The 20,314-nt window shown below is 43.8% G+C and overlaps 1 protein-coding gene across 1 annotated transcript in view; it reads left to right on the plus strand.

Moving 5' to 3' along the window:
* LOC110498372 (AT-rich interactive domain-containing protein 1B) overlaps window positions 1-20,314 on the plus strand; it is a 331,437-nt gene that overhangs the window by 24,828 nt on the left and 286,295 nt on the right. The window contains exon 2 of the mRNA XM_036954974.1: window positions 6,912-7,106. Coding sequence (XP_036810869.1) covers window positions 6,912-7,106 — 195 coding nt within the window. The remainder of the gene's footprint in view (window positions 1-6,911; window positions 7,107-20,314) is intronic.

Raw genomic sequence — 20,314 nt, forward strand, 5'->3', positions numbered from 1 at the left:
TGGAAACTGCAGTTCAATAAGCTCACGAGAGTTGGAAACTGCAGTACAATAAGCTCACGAGAGTTGGAAACTGCAGTTCAATAAGCTCACGAGAGTTGGAAACTGCAGTACAATAAGCTCACGAGAGTTGGAAACTGCAGTACAATAAGCTCACGAGAGTTGGAAACTGCAGTACAATAAGCTCACGAGAGTTGGAAACTGCAGTTCAATAAGCTCACGAGAGTTGGAAACTGCAGTTCATGAATTGAATTTCAGATTTAGCACTGAATTAGTATTCTCTTAACACCTCAATTGAATGGCATGCCCAGATGAACAAAACTGAAAATACATTGGAACAAATAAAGAAATTGTGCTCTATTCCCTGTGACAGTTTTATCTACTGTACCTCTTTCTGAAAAAACATGGTTCAATTTATATTATTCATCTTTTCAAAAGTACATCCGTTTCTCCAAGGAAAAAAAAACATTTATATTTGCTATCAAGTCTTTTGGTGTAGTATGAACTAGATAGTTGGCTCATCCCCGGAAATAGGCCTAGTTTGGGATGAAATCTCATTTAATAGAACTTTACAGGACAATATTGGAGTAACACTTAAATCACTTCAGACAATCTGAAGTCAGTTTAGAAAATCTTCCGTATGTTGCGCCAGCCTCCATGGGTTTAACTGCAGTGATGTTGTAACTTGAGCTCTCACTAGGTATTCTTCCATTTGAATGATGTGTTTCCTTCCCCACACTAGGGAGCACTTATTCCTGGTCTGAGTTTAGCAGTGGCATTCTGAACTTGGCAGTGACATGAGGGGATTTGCTCAAGTTGGGCTCAGTGTATTGGCAAAGGGATTCCACTTGAGACAGACCAGGGAGGGGAGAGGAGGAGAGGGGAGAGAGGGAGTAGAGGGAGGAGAGAGGAGAGAGGGATGGAGTGAGAGAGGGAGGGCGACCTGAGTGCGTCCCATATCGCAGCAGAGTGTGTGGCAGAGTGCCCTAGATCTGTGGATTGAAGAGTAGTGCCCTTTAGCCACACAGGCCTGTCTAATTAATATGAATGTTAGGCAGGGAGGGAGGGGAGTGCAGCCTGCTGCAGAGAGAAAACAGTAACACCACACTAGGGCTGACCCCATTTAGTCGACTGGTCGATTGTTTGGTCAATAGGCTGTTGGTCGACCAAGATTTTTTTAGACCAGCCGTGGCAAATAAATACAACATATTACAACAGGAGACACCTGTCTGATTCACGCCTGTCTGATTCACGCCTGTCTGATTCACGCCTGTCTGATTCACACCTGTCTGATTCACGCCTGTCTGATTCACGCTTGTCTGATTCACACCTGTCTGATTCACGCCTGTCTGATTCACGCCTGTCTGATTCACGCCTGTCTGATTCGCGCCTGTCTGATTCACGTCTGTCTGATTCACGCCTGTCTGATTCACACCTGTCTGATTCACGTCTGTCTGATTCACGCCTGTCTGATTCACGTCTGTCTGATTCACACCTGTCTGATTTACGTCTGTCTGATTCACGCCTGTCTGAGTGGACTAATCCATTGTGGAGGCTGGGATGGCACACCAGTATCACCAACAATACATTTACCGTTAATTCCCATTATTTATCATCTACAATGTTTGTTTGGTTACCATCATTTCTGTTAATCCAGTCAATATATTATTACTACAGTCTTACCGTTGTCATTGTAGGAGTGGACACATTGTTTGCAGAGCGCACAACCTAGGCTACACTTGTGGTATTTTTGGGGGTTTATTTAATTCCATTTATGAGTTGTCAATTTGTTCATTGTCTTTTGTTTGGAGAGCTCCTGTCAGTCTTGAGAAAGGTAACGCACCTGATTACACATATAGAAGAAAGAGTAGTATACCTGGCCTGCGCGCAAATGTAGGCCTATAAATGTAGGCCTATAAATGTAGGCCTATAAATGTAGGCCTATAAATGTAGGTCTATAAATGTAGGTCTATAAATGTAGGTCTATAAATATAGGCCTATAAATGTAGGCCTATAAATGTAGACCTATAAATGTAGGCCTATAAATGTTCCCATTTGGGAATATGATACTATTTCTGATTGTCTTCACTTACCATCACTGTGGTGCTTCTCAGTAAATTAAGTCTGTTTTTACATCCATTGAGAATGACAATAGTTCCTCAATGTTGCCTGTTTGAAAAATATTTCCAGCTTTCTCCCTTTCCTATTACTACTAGGCAGGCTCTGTTTCAGGGGAAAGGTGATAAAATAGGCCTACCTGATTACTTCTTATCCCTTGCTAAACAGCCTAATGCTGTCTGTCTGTCTGTCTGTCTGTCTGGAGCTCACTGGCGCTGGACGCACAATATTTTATACAATGTTTGCTAGCACAAGTTTCAGCTGGCCCAAGCTAATACAATAGTTGATACAATGTTTCAAGTTCCTTGCAGACAGGCCATGCATAGCCAATGTGATTTATAGGATATTTATTTTTATCAGGATATTTTCTACCTTCGGGCTGCAATGTTTTTATTTATTGGCTTTATGTCGGGTATTTTTACATATTGGCAATGACAATAGAAGTTACTTTTAGATTTGTATCATTTTCATTTAGATAGAATTTTGATTAACCACATGACATTGATTTTGAGATATGAAGACTTTACTATAAATGAAATTAAACTCTGTGTATAATGTTTTTATTTCAGTGCTTAAAGCATCAGAAAAACTCAGTAGCCTACACATAGTTGATTTTATTCAAACATAAGGTGTGTCTATATATGGAAAAAAACACGTTTAAAAATGTGACTCTCGATCAACCAACATTTTTTAGTCTGTGACATCCCTTCAGTAGCTGTATGTGTGCTTGGGTTTAAAGTGATGGAGTTTAAAAGAGGGTTGTGTGTATAATGATATTCCTGCAAAAACATTATTTCAAAGTATAAACCTCTGAACCTATTGCATTTGGGTGTACTTGTGTGTGTGTGTGTGTGTGTGGGTGTGTGTGTGTGTGTGTGTGTGTGTGTGTGTGTGTGTATGTGTGTGTGTGTGTGTGTGTGTGTGTGTGTGTGTGTGTGTGTGTGTGTGTGTGTGTGTGTGTGTGTGTGTGTGAGTCCGCTTCATAACACACATACTGTAGTATCATCACTCTTTGCTCCACATTATGGCACTTGTTTCCACTTTTTTTGTCAGATTGTAGTCACTGGTGATTGAGTGAGTGAGTGGTTGTGGTCATCAGTCTGTGGTCAGTGGTTGTGGTTGGTTCAGTGATTGGCAGAGCTGTATCATGGCTATTTGGAACAATTTTAAGAGCAAACAGGTGACAGAAAAGACCATCCGTCAACCCTGCTCACAGAATATTGACTTTGTTTTTTAATTTGGTTTCTATAGAAAAATTGCATTTACTACATAAAAGTGTTTGAACAAATGTTATACAACTTCCCACAACTGAATGAATGCGGTGGATTTGCTCCTTGACATACAGTTGAAGTCGAAAATTAACATACACCTTACATTTAAACTCAGTTTTTCACAATTCCTGACATTTAATCCTAGCAAGAATTCCCTGTCTTAGGTCATTTAGGATCACCACTTTATTTTAAGAATGTGAAATTTCAGAACAATAGCATGTTTTATTTCAGCTTTTATTTCTTTCATCCCATTCCTCCTGACAGAGGTGGTGTAACTGAGTCAGGTTTGTAGGCCAGGTGGTGTAACTGAGTCAGGTTTGCTCGCACATGCTTTTCAGTTCTTCCCACACATTTTCTATAGGATTGAGGTCAGGGCTTTGTGATGGCCACTCCAATACCTTGACTTTGTTGTACCTAAGCCATTTTGCCACAACGTTGGAAGTATGCTTGGGGTCATTGTCAATTTGGAAGACCCATTTGAGACCAAGCTTCAACTTCCTGACTGATGTCTCGAGATGTTGCTTCAATATATCCACTTTTTTTTTACATTGAATTTTTACCTTTATTTAACTAGGCAAGTCAGTTAAGAACCAATTCTTATTTTCAATGACGGCCTAGGAACTGCCTTGTTCAGGGGCAGAATGTCAGCTCGGGGATTCGAACTTGCAACCTTTTGGTTACTAGTCCAACGCTCTAACCACTGGGCTACCCTGCCGCCCCGTCTACATAATTTTCTTCCCTCATGAGGCCATCTATTTTGTGAAGTGCACCAGTCCCTCCTGCAGAAAAGCAACCCCACAACATGATGCTGCCACCCCGTGCTTCATGATTGGGATGATCGGCTTGCAAGCCTCCCCATTTTTCATCCAAACATGGCCAAACAGTTCTATTTTTGTTTCATCAGACCAGAGGACATTTCTCCAAAAAGTACAATCTTTGTCCCCATGTGCAGTTTCAAACTGTAGTCTGGCTTTTTTTATGGTGGTTTTGGAGCAGTGGCTTCTTCCTTGCTGAGCGGCCTTTCAGGTTATGTCGATATAGGACTCGTTTTACTGTGGATATAGATACTTTTGTACCCGTTTCCTCCAGCATCTTCTTAAGGTCCTTTGATGTTGTTCTGGGATTGATTTGCACACGTTAATCTCTAGGAGACAGAACGCGTCTCCTTCCTGAGCGGTATGATGGCTGCGTGGTCCCATGGAGTTTATACTTGCGTGCTATTGTTTGTACAGATGGTACGTGGTACCTTCAGGCATTTGGAAATTGTTCCCAAGGATGAACCAGACTTGTGGAGGTCTACAATTTTTTTTCTGAGGTCTTGGCTGATTTCTTTTGCTTTTCCCATGATGTCAAGCGAAGAAGCACTGAGGTTGAAGGTAGGCCTTGAAATACATCCACAGGTACACCTCAAATGATGTCAATTAGCCTATCAGAAGCTTCTAAGGCCATGAAATCATTTTCTGGAATTTTCCAAGCTGTTTAAAGGCAAAGTCAACTTAGTCTATGTAATCTTCTGACCCACTGGAATTGTGATACAGTGAATTTGAAGTCAAATCAAATTTAAAATCAAATGTATTTATAAAGCCCTTCTTACATCAGCTGATGTGTCAAAGTGCTGTACAGAAACCCAGCCTAAAACTCCAAACAGCAAGCAATGCAGGTGTAGAAGCACGGTTGCTAGGAAAAACTCCCTAGAAAGGCCAGAACTTAGGAAGAAACCTAGAGAGGAACCAGGGGGTGGCCAGTCCTCTTCTGGCTGTGTCGGGTGAAGATTATAACAGAACATTGCCAAGATGTTCAAATGTTCATAGATGACCAGCAGGGTCAAATATTAATAATCACATTGGTTGTCAAGGGTGCAACAGGTCAGCACCTCAGGAGTAAATGTCAGTTGGCTTTTATATAGATATAACAGATTGACCCTAGCCCCCCGACACATAAACTACTGCAGCATAATTACTGGAGGCTGAGACAGGAGGGGTCGGGAGACACTGTGGCCCCGTCCGACGATACCCCCGGACAGGGCCAAACAGGCAGGATGTAACCCCACCCACTTTGCCAAAGCACAGCCCCCACAGCTCTAGAGGGATATCTTCAACCACCAACTTACCATCCTGAGACAAGGCTGAGTATAGCCCACAAAGATCTCAGCCACGGCACAACCCAAGGGGGGGTGCCTACCCAGACAGGAAGATCACGTCAGTGACTCAACACACTCAAGTGAGTCTCCTCCTAGGGACGGCATGAAAGAGCACCAGTAAGCCAGTGACTCAGCCCCTGTAATAGGGTTAGAGGCAGAGAATTCCAGTGGAGAGAGGGGAACCGGCCAGGCAGAGACAGCAAGGGCGGTTCGTTGCTCCATAGCCTTTCCGTTCACCTTCACACTCCTGGGCCAGACTACACTCAATCATAGGACCTACTGAAGAGATGAGTCTTCAATAAAGACCTAAAGGTTGAGACCGAGTCTGCGTCTCTCACAAGGGTAGGCAGACCATTCCATAAAAATGGGGCTCTATAGGAGAAATCCCTGCCTCCAGCTGTTTGCTTAGAAATTCTAGGGACAGTTAGGAGGCCTGTGTCTTGTGACTGTAGCGTAGTGAAATCATGTGAAAGTGAAGTAATCTTGTGTCATGCATAAAGTTGATGACCTAACCGACTTGCCAAAACTATAGTTTGTTAACAAGAAATTTGTGGATTGGTTGAAAAATTAGTTTTAATGACTCCAACCTAAGTGTATGTAAACTTGTGACTTCAACTGTATCTCCTGGACATTGTCCGTTGATTAGCTCTGCCAGCCAGCCAGCCAGCCAGCCAGCCAGCCAGCCAGCCAGCCAGCCAGCCAGCCAGCCAGTCAGCCAGCCAGGCATTGTATACAGTACTGTACAGTAGGCCATTCTGCTGCTCCCAGCAGGGTTGGCTCAGGCGTTATTGAGTAGGGATGTGGAGCTATTGTTTAGGGAGGCAGAGATGAGCCACACAGAGCCCCCCCCCCCCCCCCTCCCCCCTTGTCTGACTGAGACAGAGGGAACTAATGTCATAAATCATCCATAATTCACCACACTGGATAGGAGAGGAGAAAAGGGGAGACATCACGCTTCACATAATCTGCCCTGCTCACAAATCCACCATACGGGTGACAGATTAACATTAGCCTGACATCTAGGCTACGATTTTCCAGTCAACTCACCAGGACCCAGAAAAGAACCTGTAAATGTGAAATACTTGAAAGGAAAAGATTTCTCCTGGCATCTCTCTTTTCAGGTTCAGTTTACTGTGTAACAGAAGAAGCGTATTTAGCATATTACTGTTATATACCTGTGTAGTCAATTTAGCGGGAATGTAAATTCACCTTGGAGAACCATTTTTATGGGAGTCTGGGGGCATCCACCCCCTGCAGAAATGTGACAATAAATTGTGTATTTTGGTGTGCTCTGAACTGCATATGGAATGAATAGACTTTCAAAAAGAGTTGTTCTAAAACATTTTACAAACCGTCTTGTCCCTGTCCTCTTGCATTGTGTCCAGGTGGCCTCTAAGGACTTCATGGCTATGAAGCGCTCCCAGCTCTATGGGATGGGCAACAACCCCTACTCTCAGCAGCAGCAGGGTGGGCCCTATCCCAACCAGCCATACGGATCGCCCACTCCACACCGATACCCAATGGGGATGCAGGGGAGGGGCCAGGTGGGCATTGGCGGGATGCAGTACCCTCAACAGCAGGTATGTGCACTATGTCCACATGAGGAAGATGATTCACAATTGTGCAACTGTTCTGTTGCACACTCGCTCCCTAGGGCCAGGATCTTTTCCAGACCATCTGATGTGACAGGAACATCCCCAGGCCCTTTTCTTCCCTGATGCTTGACACTTGATTTAAGTGTACTTTAATACCAAGTCATTCTGTGTTCTCTGAGTGTATCATGTCAAATGGTACAGTAGAGTGTCAGATTGATTAGTAAGTATCTCAGTGTGATTGAGAAAGCATCCTCTGTACAGTAGATTACAGGAACTGTCACAGTTGTCATAAATGGCATTGCAATGGATATTTGTTTCTCATTTGGAACAATATCTGTATTTCTTCGAAGGATGGCATGTTTAATTTCAGATCTAGCCCAAAGTGCCACGCAGTGCCGCCTCTGATATTTCTGTGGCTCGCACCTGGAAGTGGCAGTTCATCAATGCGTTCCCCATATCCTCCCTCTGGAATGGGCTGGTTGCTGTCTTTAGTATGATGAAACCAAACCCAGTCATTCTAACAACAGTCAACATCTGTCCTTCACAGCCAACAGCCGCACTTCACTAATATAATGATTCAGTGTTCCAAACAATGTGTTTGCCCTGTCTAACGCACCCGAAAGTCAATCCCATTTGGAGTGTGTGTGTGTGTGTGTATGTGCGTGTGTGTGTGTGTGTGTGTGTGTGTGTGTGTGTGTGTGTGTGTGTGTGTGTGCGTGCGTTCGTGCGTGTGTGTTTGCGTGCATGCGTGTGTTAGAGATAGAGTCTTGTCTCTGTACGCAGACTAGGACAAAGGCTCAGTCAGTTTGGTTGGTTTTTAAACAACTGTGTTTGCTGCCTAAGCAGGCCAGTTTATTCTATAATTAGCCTGACCTGATGGTCAGAGTTTTAATGTGCCTCGCCAAGGTGTGTTGCACACATGGTGAGAGCAGATATGATATTGAGAAGGACAGACAGACAGTCTTTATTCTCTCTGATTACATTTATATTATAAACCAGGGATGGGGAACTGGCTTACAGGCCCTAAAAAATAAATACAAATAATAAGAATAATAGTAAAAATTGCATGAAATTAGTTTTACAATTGCAAAATCTTCTGTCCGCCCATGGCAAAAAGTGTAGAATTGTAGCATTCTTGCTTCAAAACTTCAACATTTTCTTTACACCCCGTGGCAAAATGCTTAGAATTGCACAAAAATGAACTCTAAAAGTCTAAAAACTTTGTCTCCGGGGGCTACTAAGATGTTTTGCTCTCAATGTGGGGGAGGGGGAATGGATGTGGGTATGCAGACCGCTAAGGTTTAATCAGAACTGGAGACTGCGTCCAAGATGTGCGGCCATTGTTTTCAAGGCAGTCTACTCACACACACACACACACACACACACACACACACACACACACACACACACACACACACACACAATTCAGCCATGGTGGCGCAGACCCAGTGTATTCTGAAGTCAAGTCAGTACACAGCACTACACAATAATCCACATAGTTTAAAAAGCAGTAGAGACTCAGTGTCGTTTAAACTGTTTTCATTATTCACTCTAACATGCGCCTGTTCAGTATGATTTACTCTCCCATTCTCATGTTCAATGTGATTTACTCTCCCATTCTCATGTTCAATATTATTTACTCTCCCATTCTCATGTTCAATATTATTTACTCTCCCATTCTCATGTTCAAAAGTATTTACTCTCCCATTCTCATGTTCAATATTATTTACTCTCCCATTCTCATGTTCAATATTATTTACTCTCCCATTCTCATGTTCCATGTTCAATATTATTTACTCTCCCTGTTACGCACGCCTCTATGAAGAGGGAACGGAACACCCTGCTACAACTCAACTCTCCGTGAAGTGAAAGAGGTATGGACTGTAGGTGTGAGTAAGGATGACAAAAGGCAGAGAATTTACCGTTTACTAGGAATTTATTCCTTCACACGGTAATATGGGGAAAAGGGGCTGGACGGAACCAAAGCGAAGAAAGTAAATCTCAAAGCCCCCTCTCCTACCTTACCTGCCTACCCACTACTTACCTAATTTAGCACCACCTGGTGCCCTAACCAAAATACAGGGGGTGGTCCGCCCAGGTCTTACCTAGTGTGCCTAGACAGTGAATATACTACGGGTATATGTATGCCCGCGGGCCTCTTGCCTAAGCACTCCCTAGGTGCCTTCCCCTTCCCCCTGGGAACAAATGAAACAGAATATTAAACAATCCACTTCACAACAAAACTGAGAAAAAACTAACTCAGGCCATTAAAGAAGCTCTGACAAAGCAACAAACACAGAACATACCAAAGCTGATACCAACAACAACAACTAACATAGTAAATTCCAATGACCAACATGCTATACCCCTCAGCCATCAACCTCCTCTCTCAGCAATGATCTATATCACAATCAATCTCTCCCCTGAACAACAGAACACTGGCTTTTATAGCTTCAGAAGGCATTGGAAATTGGAGACAGCAGCGTCCTGACGAGGGAGCGGGGTCAGCTCTCCAATTAATCGTGGAGTCGACCAATCAGCTGCTGGGGGATTTCGGGAAGCCATCTCCTGAAACACACTCAAATACACAAACTACAATGATTTACTCTCCCATTCTCATGTTCAATATGATTTACTCTCCCATTCTCATGTTCAATATGATTTACTCTCCCATTCTCATGTTCAAAATGATTTACTCTCACATTCTCATGTTCAATATGATTTACTCTCCCATTCTCATGTTCAAAATTATTTACTCTCCCATTCTCATGTTCAATATGATTTACTCTCCCATTCTCATGTTCAAAATGATTTACTCTCCTATTCTCATGTTAAATATTATTTACTCTCCCATTCTCATGTTCAAAATTATTTACTCTCCCATTCTCATGTTCAAAATGATTTACTCTCCCATTCTCATGTTCAAAATGATTTACTCTCCCATTCTCATGTTAAATATTATTTACTCTCCCATGCTCATGTTCAATATGATTTACTCTCCCATTCTCATGTTCAATATTATTTACTCTCCCATTCTCATGTTCAATATTATTTACTCTCCCATGCTCATGTTCAATATGATTTACTCTCCCATTCTCATGTTCAATATTATTTACTCTCCCATTCTCATGTTCAATATTATTTACTCTCCCGTTCTCATGTTCAATATGATTTACTCTCCCATTCTCATGTTCAATATTTTTTACTCTCCCGTTCTAATGTTCAATATGATTTACTCTCCCATTCTCATGTTCAATATTATTTACTCTCCCATTCTCATGTTCAATGATTTACTCTCCTATTCTCATGTTCAATATTATTTACTCTCCCATTCTCATGTTCAATATGATTTACTCTCCCATTCTCATGTTCAATATTATTTACTCTCCCATTCTCATGTTCAATGATTTACTCTCCCATTCTCATGTTCAATATTATTTACTCTCCCATTCTCATGTTCAATGATTTACTCTCCCATTCTCATGTTCAATATTATTTACTCTCCCATTCTCATGTTCAATGATTTACTCTCCCATTCTCATGTTCAATATGATTTACTCTCCCATTCTCATGTTCAATGATTTACTCTCCCATTCTCATGTTCAATGATTTACTCTCCCATTCTCATGTTCAATATTATTTACTCTCCCATTCTCATGTTCAATATTATTTACTCTCCCATTCTCATGTTCAATATGATTTACTCTCCCATTCTCATGTTCAATATTATTTACCCTCCCATTCTCATGTTCAATGATTTACTCTCCCATTCTCATGTTCAAAATGATTTACTCTCCCATTCTCATGTTCAATGATTTACTTTCCCATTCTCATGTTCAATATTATTTACTCTCCCATTCTCATGTTCAATGATTTACTCTCCCATTCTCATGTTCAATGATTTACTCTCCCATTCTCATGTTCAATGATTTACTCTCCCATTCTCATGTTCAATGATTTACTCTCCCATTCTCATGTTCAATATTATTTACTCTCCCATTCTCATGTTCAATGATTTACTCTCCCATTCTCATGTTCAATGATTTACTCTCCCATTCTCATGTTCAATATTTCATGTTCACTATTATTAGATCCCAGGGTCTAGCCAGCATGGCTGGGGCTGTGTCTGTGTGTGTGTGTTTGAGTCTGTGTGTGCAGACTGACTGAGACTACAGACCACATCAGAGACTTCTTTCTACAGTTAAGCTGCTGCTACTTCTGCTGTAGGCTGCTTCTGGCTCACTGTGATGACATCAGCACGCTCGGGCGCCACATTAACACAGGCATCAGAGACCTACTGTAATGCAGTGAGTAGAGGGATGTCGATGGAAAACACGTACGCAGGCTAGCACTCACACAGATACACATGAGTGGGGATGCGCACACACACAACGCACGCACATGCACGCACACCTTTCCATGACTGTGGACTCACTTCCAGAATATGTTGTGTAAAATACACACACACACACACACACACACACACACACACACACACACACACACACACACACACACACACACACACACACACACACACACACACACACACACACACACACACACACACAAAACAAATTCCACACAAATTCCATTTTGGTCTTATGAAAATCAAGCTAATTACATGGGGAGAAAGACCATAGAGCCGCACAGAGCTGCAATGCAAAAATAATTAGCTAAATTATTGTTATCCCTCGTTATGGCCAAGGGAGGCCAAGGGAGCTAACTTCTAACGTTATAATTATCTGGTGTTCACATTAAAGTGGAAGGCGCCACAGTGAATTTGTGAAATACAACCAACTGAAAGTAATGAGTTTATATCTGGGGAGATAAAAGTGTTTGAATCATCAGATTCATCTTTACAGTGTCACGAGCAAGACAAATGGAGACTAGGCGTTGAGAGAGAAGGTCAAAGAGCAGAAGACAGCTTCTTGTCTCTTCTCTGGTTGGTGCTGAAGCCAGTGTGGACCTGACAGAGACAATGGCATTTTTTCAACTATTTTTGGCTTGGAAAAGGCTCAAAAATCATTAGAATGTCATTATTTCATAATCTTTTTAATGTTTAAAAACTGTATCCAAACCGAAATCTGTGATCATTTTTTTAATCATCGAAACCAAACCAAAGCACTAATCACTCAGCAATACTCCCAGGCCCACGTTGCCCATTGTTAAGAACAGAAATTGTAGATAAATAATATTACATTGTATTGAATTATATTGTATTACACTCTTCAGGGCTGGATTCAGAAATCATTGGCCCCGGCAGGCACGCAATCATTGTCTGTAAACAAATCCTTGTACCAAGATGCACTTTGATGCATGGTAAATTTACTGTTGAGGAAAAGGCCACTTCATAATAAAGCCGTATTAACATTTGCGATGTGGCGTAGGCTATAGTTGAGTAGAGGCGTTTTTAGGATTTCCACACATGGGGAACATTTGCTAGCAGGGTACGCATTTCATGCAATTCTACATCATTTACAGGTATTTTTTGTATTTATTTAACCTTTATTTAACTAGGAAAGTCAGATAAGAACAAATTCTTATTTACAATGACAGCCTACATGATAGAAGACATTAGCTGAATATTTTTTAATACTACAAAAATGACCGAAATGAGTGGTGAGATAGGCTACTTAATGGGGAGGCAGAGAACAATGCAATTCAATCACAATTCAAACTGTTGTTAGAAAATAATACTTGACAAGTTGACACATGGCCTATAGATAATTAGCAGGCAGCATGTGTCTTGGTTTGAGGGCAGCGCTGGTTAACTATCCTGTTGCATAACACTCACATTTTGGGACCTCCCGAGTGGCGCAGCGGTCTAAGGCACTGCATCACAGTGCTAGAGGCGTCACTACAGATCCGGGTTCGGTCCCGGCCTGTGTCGCAGCCAGCCGTGACTGGGAGACATTGGGCCCAGTGTCGTCCGGTATGTCCTTGTCCCATCGCGCTCTAGCGACTCCTTGTGGCAGCCGGGTGCATCCATGCTGACTTCAGGTTGCCAGCTGTACGGTGTTTCCTCTGACACATTGGTGCAGGTGCCTTCCGGGTTAAGCGAGCAGTGCGGCTTGGCGAGTCGTGTTTTAGAGCTCCTGACTTTCTAGGGAGTTTTTCCTAGCCACTGTGCTTCATTGTTTGGAGTTTTTGGCTGGGTTTCACTTTGTGACATCGGCTGATGTAAAAAGGCTTTATAAATACATTTGATTGATTGATCGATTGATGGGACAAGACTGTAATTACCAAGTAGGAATCACGAAATTGGGGAGAAAAAAGGGGTAAAAAGAAATATGAATAATAATAATTTCCAATCATATTTTGGAACAGTGAGTGCATTCTGACATCAAGCGCAGATCAAAACTCACGTTGGGGCAATAAAATGACTGTCCCAGATTCAGTGCATGGAAATACGTTAGCAACAACTGTATCTTTTAGTATCCTTCCCTCTTCTGTCCCCATAATTCATATGCACCGTCGCCGAAGTGCTTGCTTACACATGCAGCTATGCAAGGTTGGCTGCAGGAGTGCTTACATTGTATTTACTATTTCAAATGGCTGCTAATCGTCTTCTGCATCTCTCCGTATCTTTTATCGGAAAACAGTGACATTTAGTTTCTTCTTCCCTTGATGTCTATACTGTGCAGCCTTGCCCTTTTCCACTTTGCGTAACTAACTTTTCCACCAGCTCCTTCTGTGACATCAAGCTCCGTATAAGGGCATATCGTGACATTTCTACACCACGAGGGCGAACATGGGCAGTTGTTACCTATATCCTCGGCTGTGGCAGTAGGCTACATAAAATAGTATTGTATAATAATCACAAATGATTTAGGTGGAAAAGTACACATTCTTGACTCAAAATCGATAGTACCTTAATCCAAAAAAGGCAAATTCTGCCGTCTGCTTTCAATACAACAATGATTTTTAAAATCATGAATTCACAGGCAACTGACTTGTTTTGCTGTTTCAGTACAGCACTACAGGGAGAGAGAGATATATAGTATAGAGGGAAAACTCAGCTGAACTAGTTTCAATGTATGGAATCACTTGGGAGTTTCTGGATTTTGGATAAAATTCCCCTTTAAATATTTCAGTAAAATTATCATCCTTTTTTACCCCCAGTAAGAAACTTTTAGCCATTGGATGCTAAAAGATAAGAACTGCTAACTAACTGGCAAGAAAAAAAACAGTCAACAACTTTGGGAGTACAGAACCCTAGAAATCAGCCGAAAGCCTTCTAGTGGATAAAGTAAGAACACACACACACACACACACACACACACACACACACACACACACACACACACACACACACACACACACACACACACACACACACACACACACACACACACACACACGCACACACACACACACGCACACCCGTCCTCAACTCTCCTCAGCAGTCTCACACAGTCAATTAAAGTGATCTGTCTCTCCCACCTCTCCTTTAAACAGCCATGGTAGGCAAGCAGGAGGCAAGCAGGAGGCAAGCAGGAGGCAAGCACAGGTACTAAACTATGTTTTATCTCTGAAGGAAAGCCTCCGCCCTCAAGCAAATGTGGCGCTGCGTTCAGTCAGGTAGAGTAAGTGTGTGTGTGTGATGTGACAGAGGTAACGTTGGTCCACAGGAGGCAGAACAAACAGCGCAGGGAGCCAGGCAGAAGGACCTGTCTGATGACAGGACGAGACGGGTGTTTGTTTGGAAGTAGAATGAACTTGAAAGTAAAAAGGCTGTCAATTCCACTGTAATTTCCTGTGATGTCAAAGTTGGCAGACAGAAAGGAATTTGAAGGAAACGTTAGCGTTTGATGTGTCGGAGGGGAGGGGGAGAGATTGTCTGTGAAATGAAAGAGGGAAAATGTGTCAACAAGCCAGTGAGGAACCATTACCTGTGTCTGCTGCTTGTTCTGACACAGACTCGCCTCGGCCAAGTTAATAGAATCCAACCATTAGACTGGAGTAGAAATGTGGCTGTGGCCAGCGTCTATTCTTCCACTGGTGAAGACCTCTGTCCTATCTGCTTGCCTTTTCTTTCCACTGGTGAAGACCTCTGTCCTATCTGCTTGCCTTTTCTTTCCACTGGTGAAGACCTCTGTCCTATCTGCTTGCCTTTTCTTTCCACTGGTGAAGACCTCTGTCCTATCTGCTTGCCTTTTCTTTCCACTGGTGAAGACCTCTGTCCTATCTGCTTGCCTTTTCTTTCCACTGGTGAAGACCTCTGTCCTATCTGCTTGCCTTTTCTTTCCACTGGTGAAGACCTCTGTCCTATCTGCTTGCCTTTTCTTTCCACTGGTGAAGACCTCTGTCCTATCTGCTTGCCTTTTCTTTCCACTGGTGAAGACCTCTGTCCTATCTGCTTGCCTTTTCTTTCCACTGCTACTTGGAAAGCTTTTCATTCAAAGAAACGTGTGTTTTTTCCTCTCTTCTGTTCGTACATTCAACCTTGAAGTTGTTTTTTCTGGTTCCTCCTGCACCATAAAAAGTGTATCCCACTCTCCCAGATGGGCTCCCATCACCTCTGTGTCATGGTTATCGACTGCAGGGAATTAGGTGGGTAATTTATGGCATTGATTGAGGCGTGTTGGTGAGGAACACTTGGAGCCGGTGTAATCACTAAGGAGCCTGGCGGCTGTCTCGGGGGTTAATGTACTGAGCGCTGGTCAGCCTGATGGATAGCTGAGAGGGACACATCAATTACACCAGGAAGTCAGAGAGGACCGGGGCTGGTGAGGGCCCATGGTGGGGGGCGGTGGAGGATGGTGGAGGCCGGCGATGGGGGCCGATGGCCCTTTGAAAGGCTTTTTGAAATGTTGAAGGCTGCTCTTCAAAGTCCACCTGCTTCTCCTGCTTCTCTACCCCTCTCCTTCTCATCTACCACTCTCCTCTACCCCTCTCCTTCTCATCTACCACTCTCCTCTACCCCTCTCCTTCTCATCTACCACTCTCCTCTACCCCTCTCCTTCTCATCTACCACTCTCCTCTACCCCTCTCTTTCTCATCTAGCACTCTCATCTACCCCTCTCCTTCTCATCTACCACTCTCCTCTACCCCTCTCCTTCTCATCTACCACTCTCTTCTACCCCTCTCCTTCTCATCTACCACTCTCCTTCTCATCTACCCTTCTCCTCTACCCCTCTCCTTCTCATCTACCACTCTCCTCTACCCCTCTCCTTTTTATATACAACCCTCCTCTACCCCTCTCCTTCTCATCTACCACTCTCCTCTACCCCTCTCCTTCTCATCTACCCCTCTCCTTCTCATCTACCCTTCTCCTCTACCCCTCTCCTCCTCATCCACCCCTCTTCTCTACATCTCTCCTCTACCCCTCTCCTATACCCCTCTCCTCCTCATCCACCCCTCTCATCCACCCCTCTCCTCTACATCTCTCTTCCATCCATGTCATCCACCCCTCTCCTTTGCATCTCTCCTCCACCCCTCTCCCCTACCCCTTCTCCTTTACCCCTCTACCTCTCTCATCCACCCCTCTCCTCTACCCTCTCCTTCTCATCTACCCTTCTCCTCTACCCTTCTCCTCTACCCCTCTCCTTCTCATCTACCACTCTCCTTCTCATCTACCCCTCTCCTCTACCCCTCTCCTTCTCATCTACCACTCTCCTCTACCCCTCTCCTTCTCATCTACCACTCTCCTCTACCCCTCTCTTTCTCATCTAGCACTCTCATCTACCCCTCTCCTTCTTATCTACCACTCTCCTCTACCCCTCTCCTTCTCATCTACCACTCTCCTCTACCCCTCTCCTTCTCATATAGAACCCTCCTCTACCCCTCTCCTTCTCATCTACCACTCTCCTCTACCCCTCTCCTTCTCATCTACCCCTCTCCTCTACCCTTCTTCTCCTCTACCCCTCTCCTTCTCCTCTACCCCTCTCCTTCTCATCTACCCTTCTCCTCTACCCCTCTCCTTCTCATCTACCACTCTCCTCTACCCCTATCCTTCTCATCTACCCCTCTCCTTCTCATCTACCCTTTTCCTCTACCCCTCTCCTTCTCATCTACCACTCTCTTCTACCCCTCTCCTCCTCATCCACCCCTCTTCTCTACATCTCTCCTCCACCCCTCTCATCCACCCCTCTCCTCTACATATCTCTTCCATCCCTGTCATCCACCCCTCTCCTATTCATCTCTCCTCCACCCCTCTCCTCTACCCCCTTCTCCTTTACCCCTCTACCTCTCTCATCCACCCCTCTCCTCTACCCCTCTCATCCACCCCTATCCTCTACCCCTCTCATCCACCCCTATCACCCTCTCCTCCACCCTTCTACCCCTCTCCTCTTCTCCTCTCCCCCTCTCCTCCACCCCTCTTGCCACCCCTCTACCCCGGGACCCAAGGCATAATTTCCAAACCACAATTAAAACAGGAGACATTAAGAGGGATGGAGAGAAGGATAGAGGAAAGTAAAGAAAGAGGGAAGGATGGAGAGAAGAGGACGGCGGTACGGTGAAGCAGCCAGGAGATGTATGGAGGCTAATTCATTAAGGTTCCTCCCGCTGCAGAATAGATTACGTTTCAGGATCAATTCAATTAGTGGGAACCCTGCGCACGTCAGTGGCTCCAATGGCCCGCTCTCATTTGTTACTTTTATTACCTACTGTTCTATAGGCCCCAGCCAATCAGCCGTGAGGAGCAGGACGCCATGCGTTCATTAGCTACAGATAAAAACGTCTTTGCACGCCGTCCCTCACACAGCCAACTTGGTGGTTTTCCCTTCAAGCCCAGCGTCAGTTGTATTGAGGTACAGTTTGCCTGTCTCTTCCATTTAAATGTCTGCTGTCGCTTGTGAAGAATGTTTGAATAGGTTGGGAACGGCTCCTGTTTTTGTGGAGCGTAGTAGAACAATGCTACTGTCGTTTGGCCTAAATTGGTGAATTGAATCCAGATTCAACATGCCCTCCCTAATGCTTTGGATTCAGACAGATTTCTAATACAGTCACTAATGGCCGATAGTGGGAGTACGTTCTCTCTGTGTGTCATAATGGCCAATGACTCTGATAGCTGATGGCTCATTACTCCCAGAAGCAACAACACTCACTGTGATATTTTTTATTGCCTTTATTTGTGCTGAAAGCCTACAAACAGCAGGACAGAATAAAAATAGTATCTGCCATTTAGCATTGTGCCAGATGGAAAGAGGGGGGGTTAGAGAGAGAGAAAAAAAGAAAGAGAGAAGTAGAAGGATGGAGCGATTGTGTGTGGGAGAGAGAGAGAGATTAGGGCTAGATTAGTTTGGCTGTGCTGAGATTCATCTTTCTCTCGCTCCACATTACAGATAGATTTATACAGGTCAGGTCTGCCTTTACAGACCACAGTTTGTCTTGCATTTAGACTGGGCTAAATACTGCCGATATTCACACTCTCCCATCACATCCACTCTCTAGATACTTGGAGGAACATTAATAAGCATCAATTAATTATTTATAAGTAGTGTGTACTAGGTAATAGAGTATTTAAGCATATTTAAACATCTACCATGCATGAGAGCATGTAACACGCATTATACAAATTGATTAGCATTGTACAGGGAAGATGCAAGATGGTCGCCTCGCTTGGCGTTCTTAGGAAACTATGCAGTATTTTGTTTTGTTATGTATTATTCCTTACACTGTTACCCAAGGAAATCTTAAGTGTTATTACATACAGCCGGGAAGAACTATTGGATATAAGTGTAATGTTAACTTACCAACATTACGACCAGGAATACGACTTTCCTGAAGCAGATCCTCTCTTTGGACCACCACCCAGGACAATGGAGCTAATTCCAGTAGGCGATCCAAAACAACAACGCCTCAGAAGAGGCAGACGGAGCGGTCTTTTGGTCAGGCTCCGTAGATGGGCACATCGCTCACCGCTCCCGAGTATACTACTAGCCAATGTCCAGTCTCTTGACAACAAGGTAGACGAAATTCAAGCAAGGGTGGACTTCCAGAGAGACATTTGTTTGTAACATTCTCTGCTTCATGGAAACATGGCTGTCTCGGGATATGTTGTCGGAATCACAGCGGTGTACATTCCCCTCACCAAGATGGCCATCAAGGAACTTCACTGGACTCTATGTAAACTGGAAACTATATATCCGGAGCCTGAATTTATTGTAGCTGGGGATTTTAACAAAGCAAATTTGAGATCAATGTTACCTAAATTTTATCAGCATATTGATTGCATGACACATAGGGCTAATACTCTCGACCACTGCTACTCTAACTTCCAAGATGCATGGAAAGCCCTCCCCCGCCCTCCCTTCGGCAAATCCAACCACGACGCTATCGTGCTCGTGCTTATAGGCAGAAACTCAAACAGGATGTACCAGTGACGAGAACCATTCAACGCTGGACTGACTACGCTCCAAGATGGTTTTGATCACGCAGACTGTAATATGTTCCAGTCAGCCACAGAGAACAACATTGATCTATACGCTGCCTCGGTGAGTTCGTTTATAAACAAGTGCATTGGCGATGTCGTAACCACTGTGACTATTAAAACTTACCCTAACCAGAAACCGTGGATGGATGGCGGAAATCGCGCAAAACTTAAAGCGCAATCCACCGCATTTAACCATGGAAAGATGACTGGGAATATGACTGAATATAATTATTCCCTCCGCAATTATTCCCTCCGCAAGGCAATCAAACAAGCGAAATGCCGGTTCAGGGACAAGGTGGAGCCGCAAGTCAAAGGCTCAGACATGAGACTTACGTGGCAGGGTCTACAGGAAATCATGGACTGCAAAAACAAAAACAAAAACAGCCACGCCACGGACACCGCGTCATGCTTCCAGACAAACTAAACACCTTCTTTGCCCTCTTTGAGGATAATACAGTGCCACCGTCGCGGATCGCTAACAAAGACTGCGCCCCCCCACTCTCCTTCTCAGTGGCTGACGTGAGTAAAACATTTAAACATGTTAACCCTCGCAAGGCTGCTGGCCCAGACGGCATCCCTAGCTGCATCCTCAGATCATGCACAGTGGGTTTACGGACATATTTAAATTACACCCTATCCCAGTCTGTTGTCCCCATAGGCTTCAAGATGGCTACCATTGTTCCTGTACCCAAGAATGCAGAGATATTCTAAACTAAGTGACTACCGCCCCGTAGCACTCACTTCTGTCATCATGAAGTGCTTTGAGAGGCTAGTCAAGGATCATTTCACCGCCACCTTACCGGCCACCCTA

Source organism: Oncorhynchus mykiss, chromosome 19, assembly GCF_013265735.2.
Source record: "Oncorhynchus mykiss isolate Arlee chromosome 19, USDA_OmykA_1.1, whole genome shotgun sequence".
Taxonomy (NCBI): domain Eukaryota; kingdom Metazoa; phylum Chordata; class Actinopteri; order Salmoniformes; family Salmonidae; genus Oncorhynchus; species Oncorhynchus mykiss.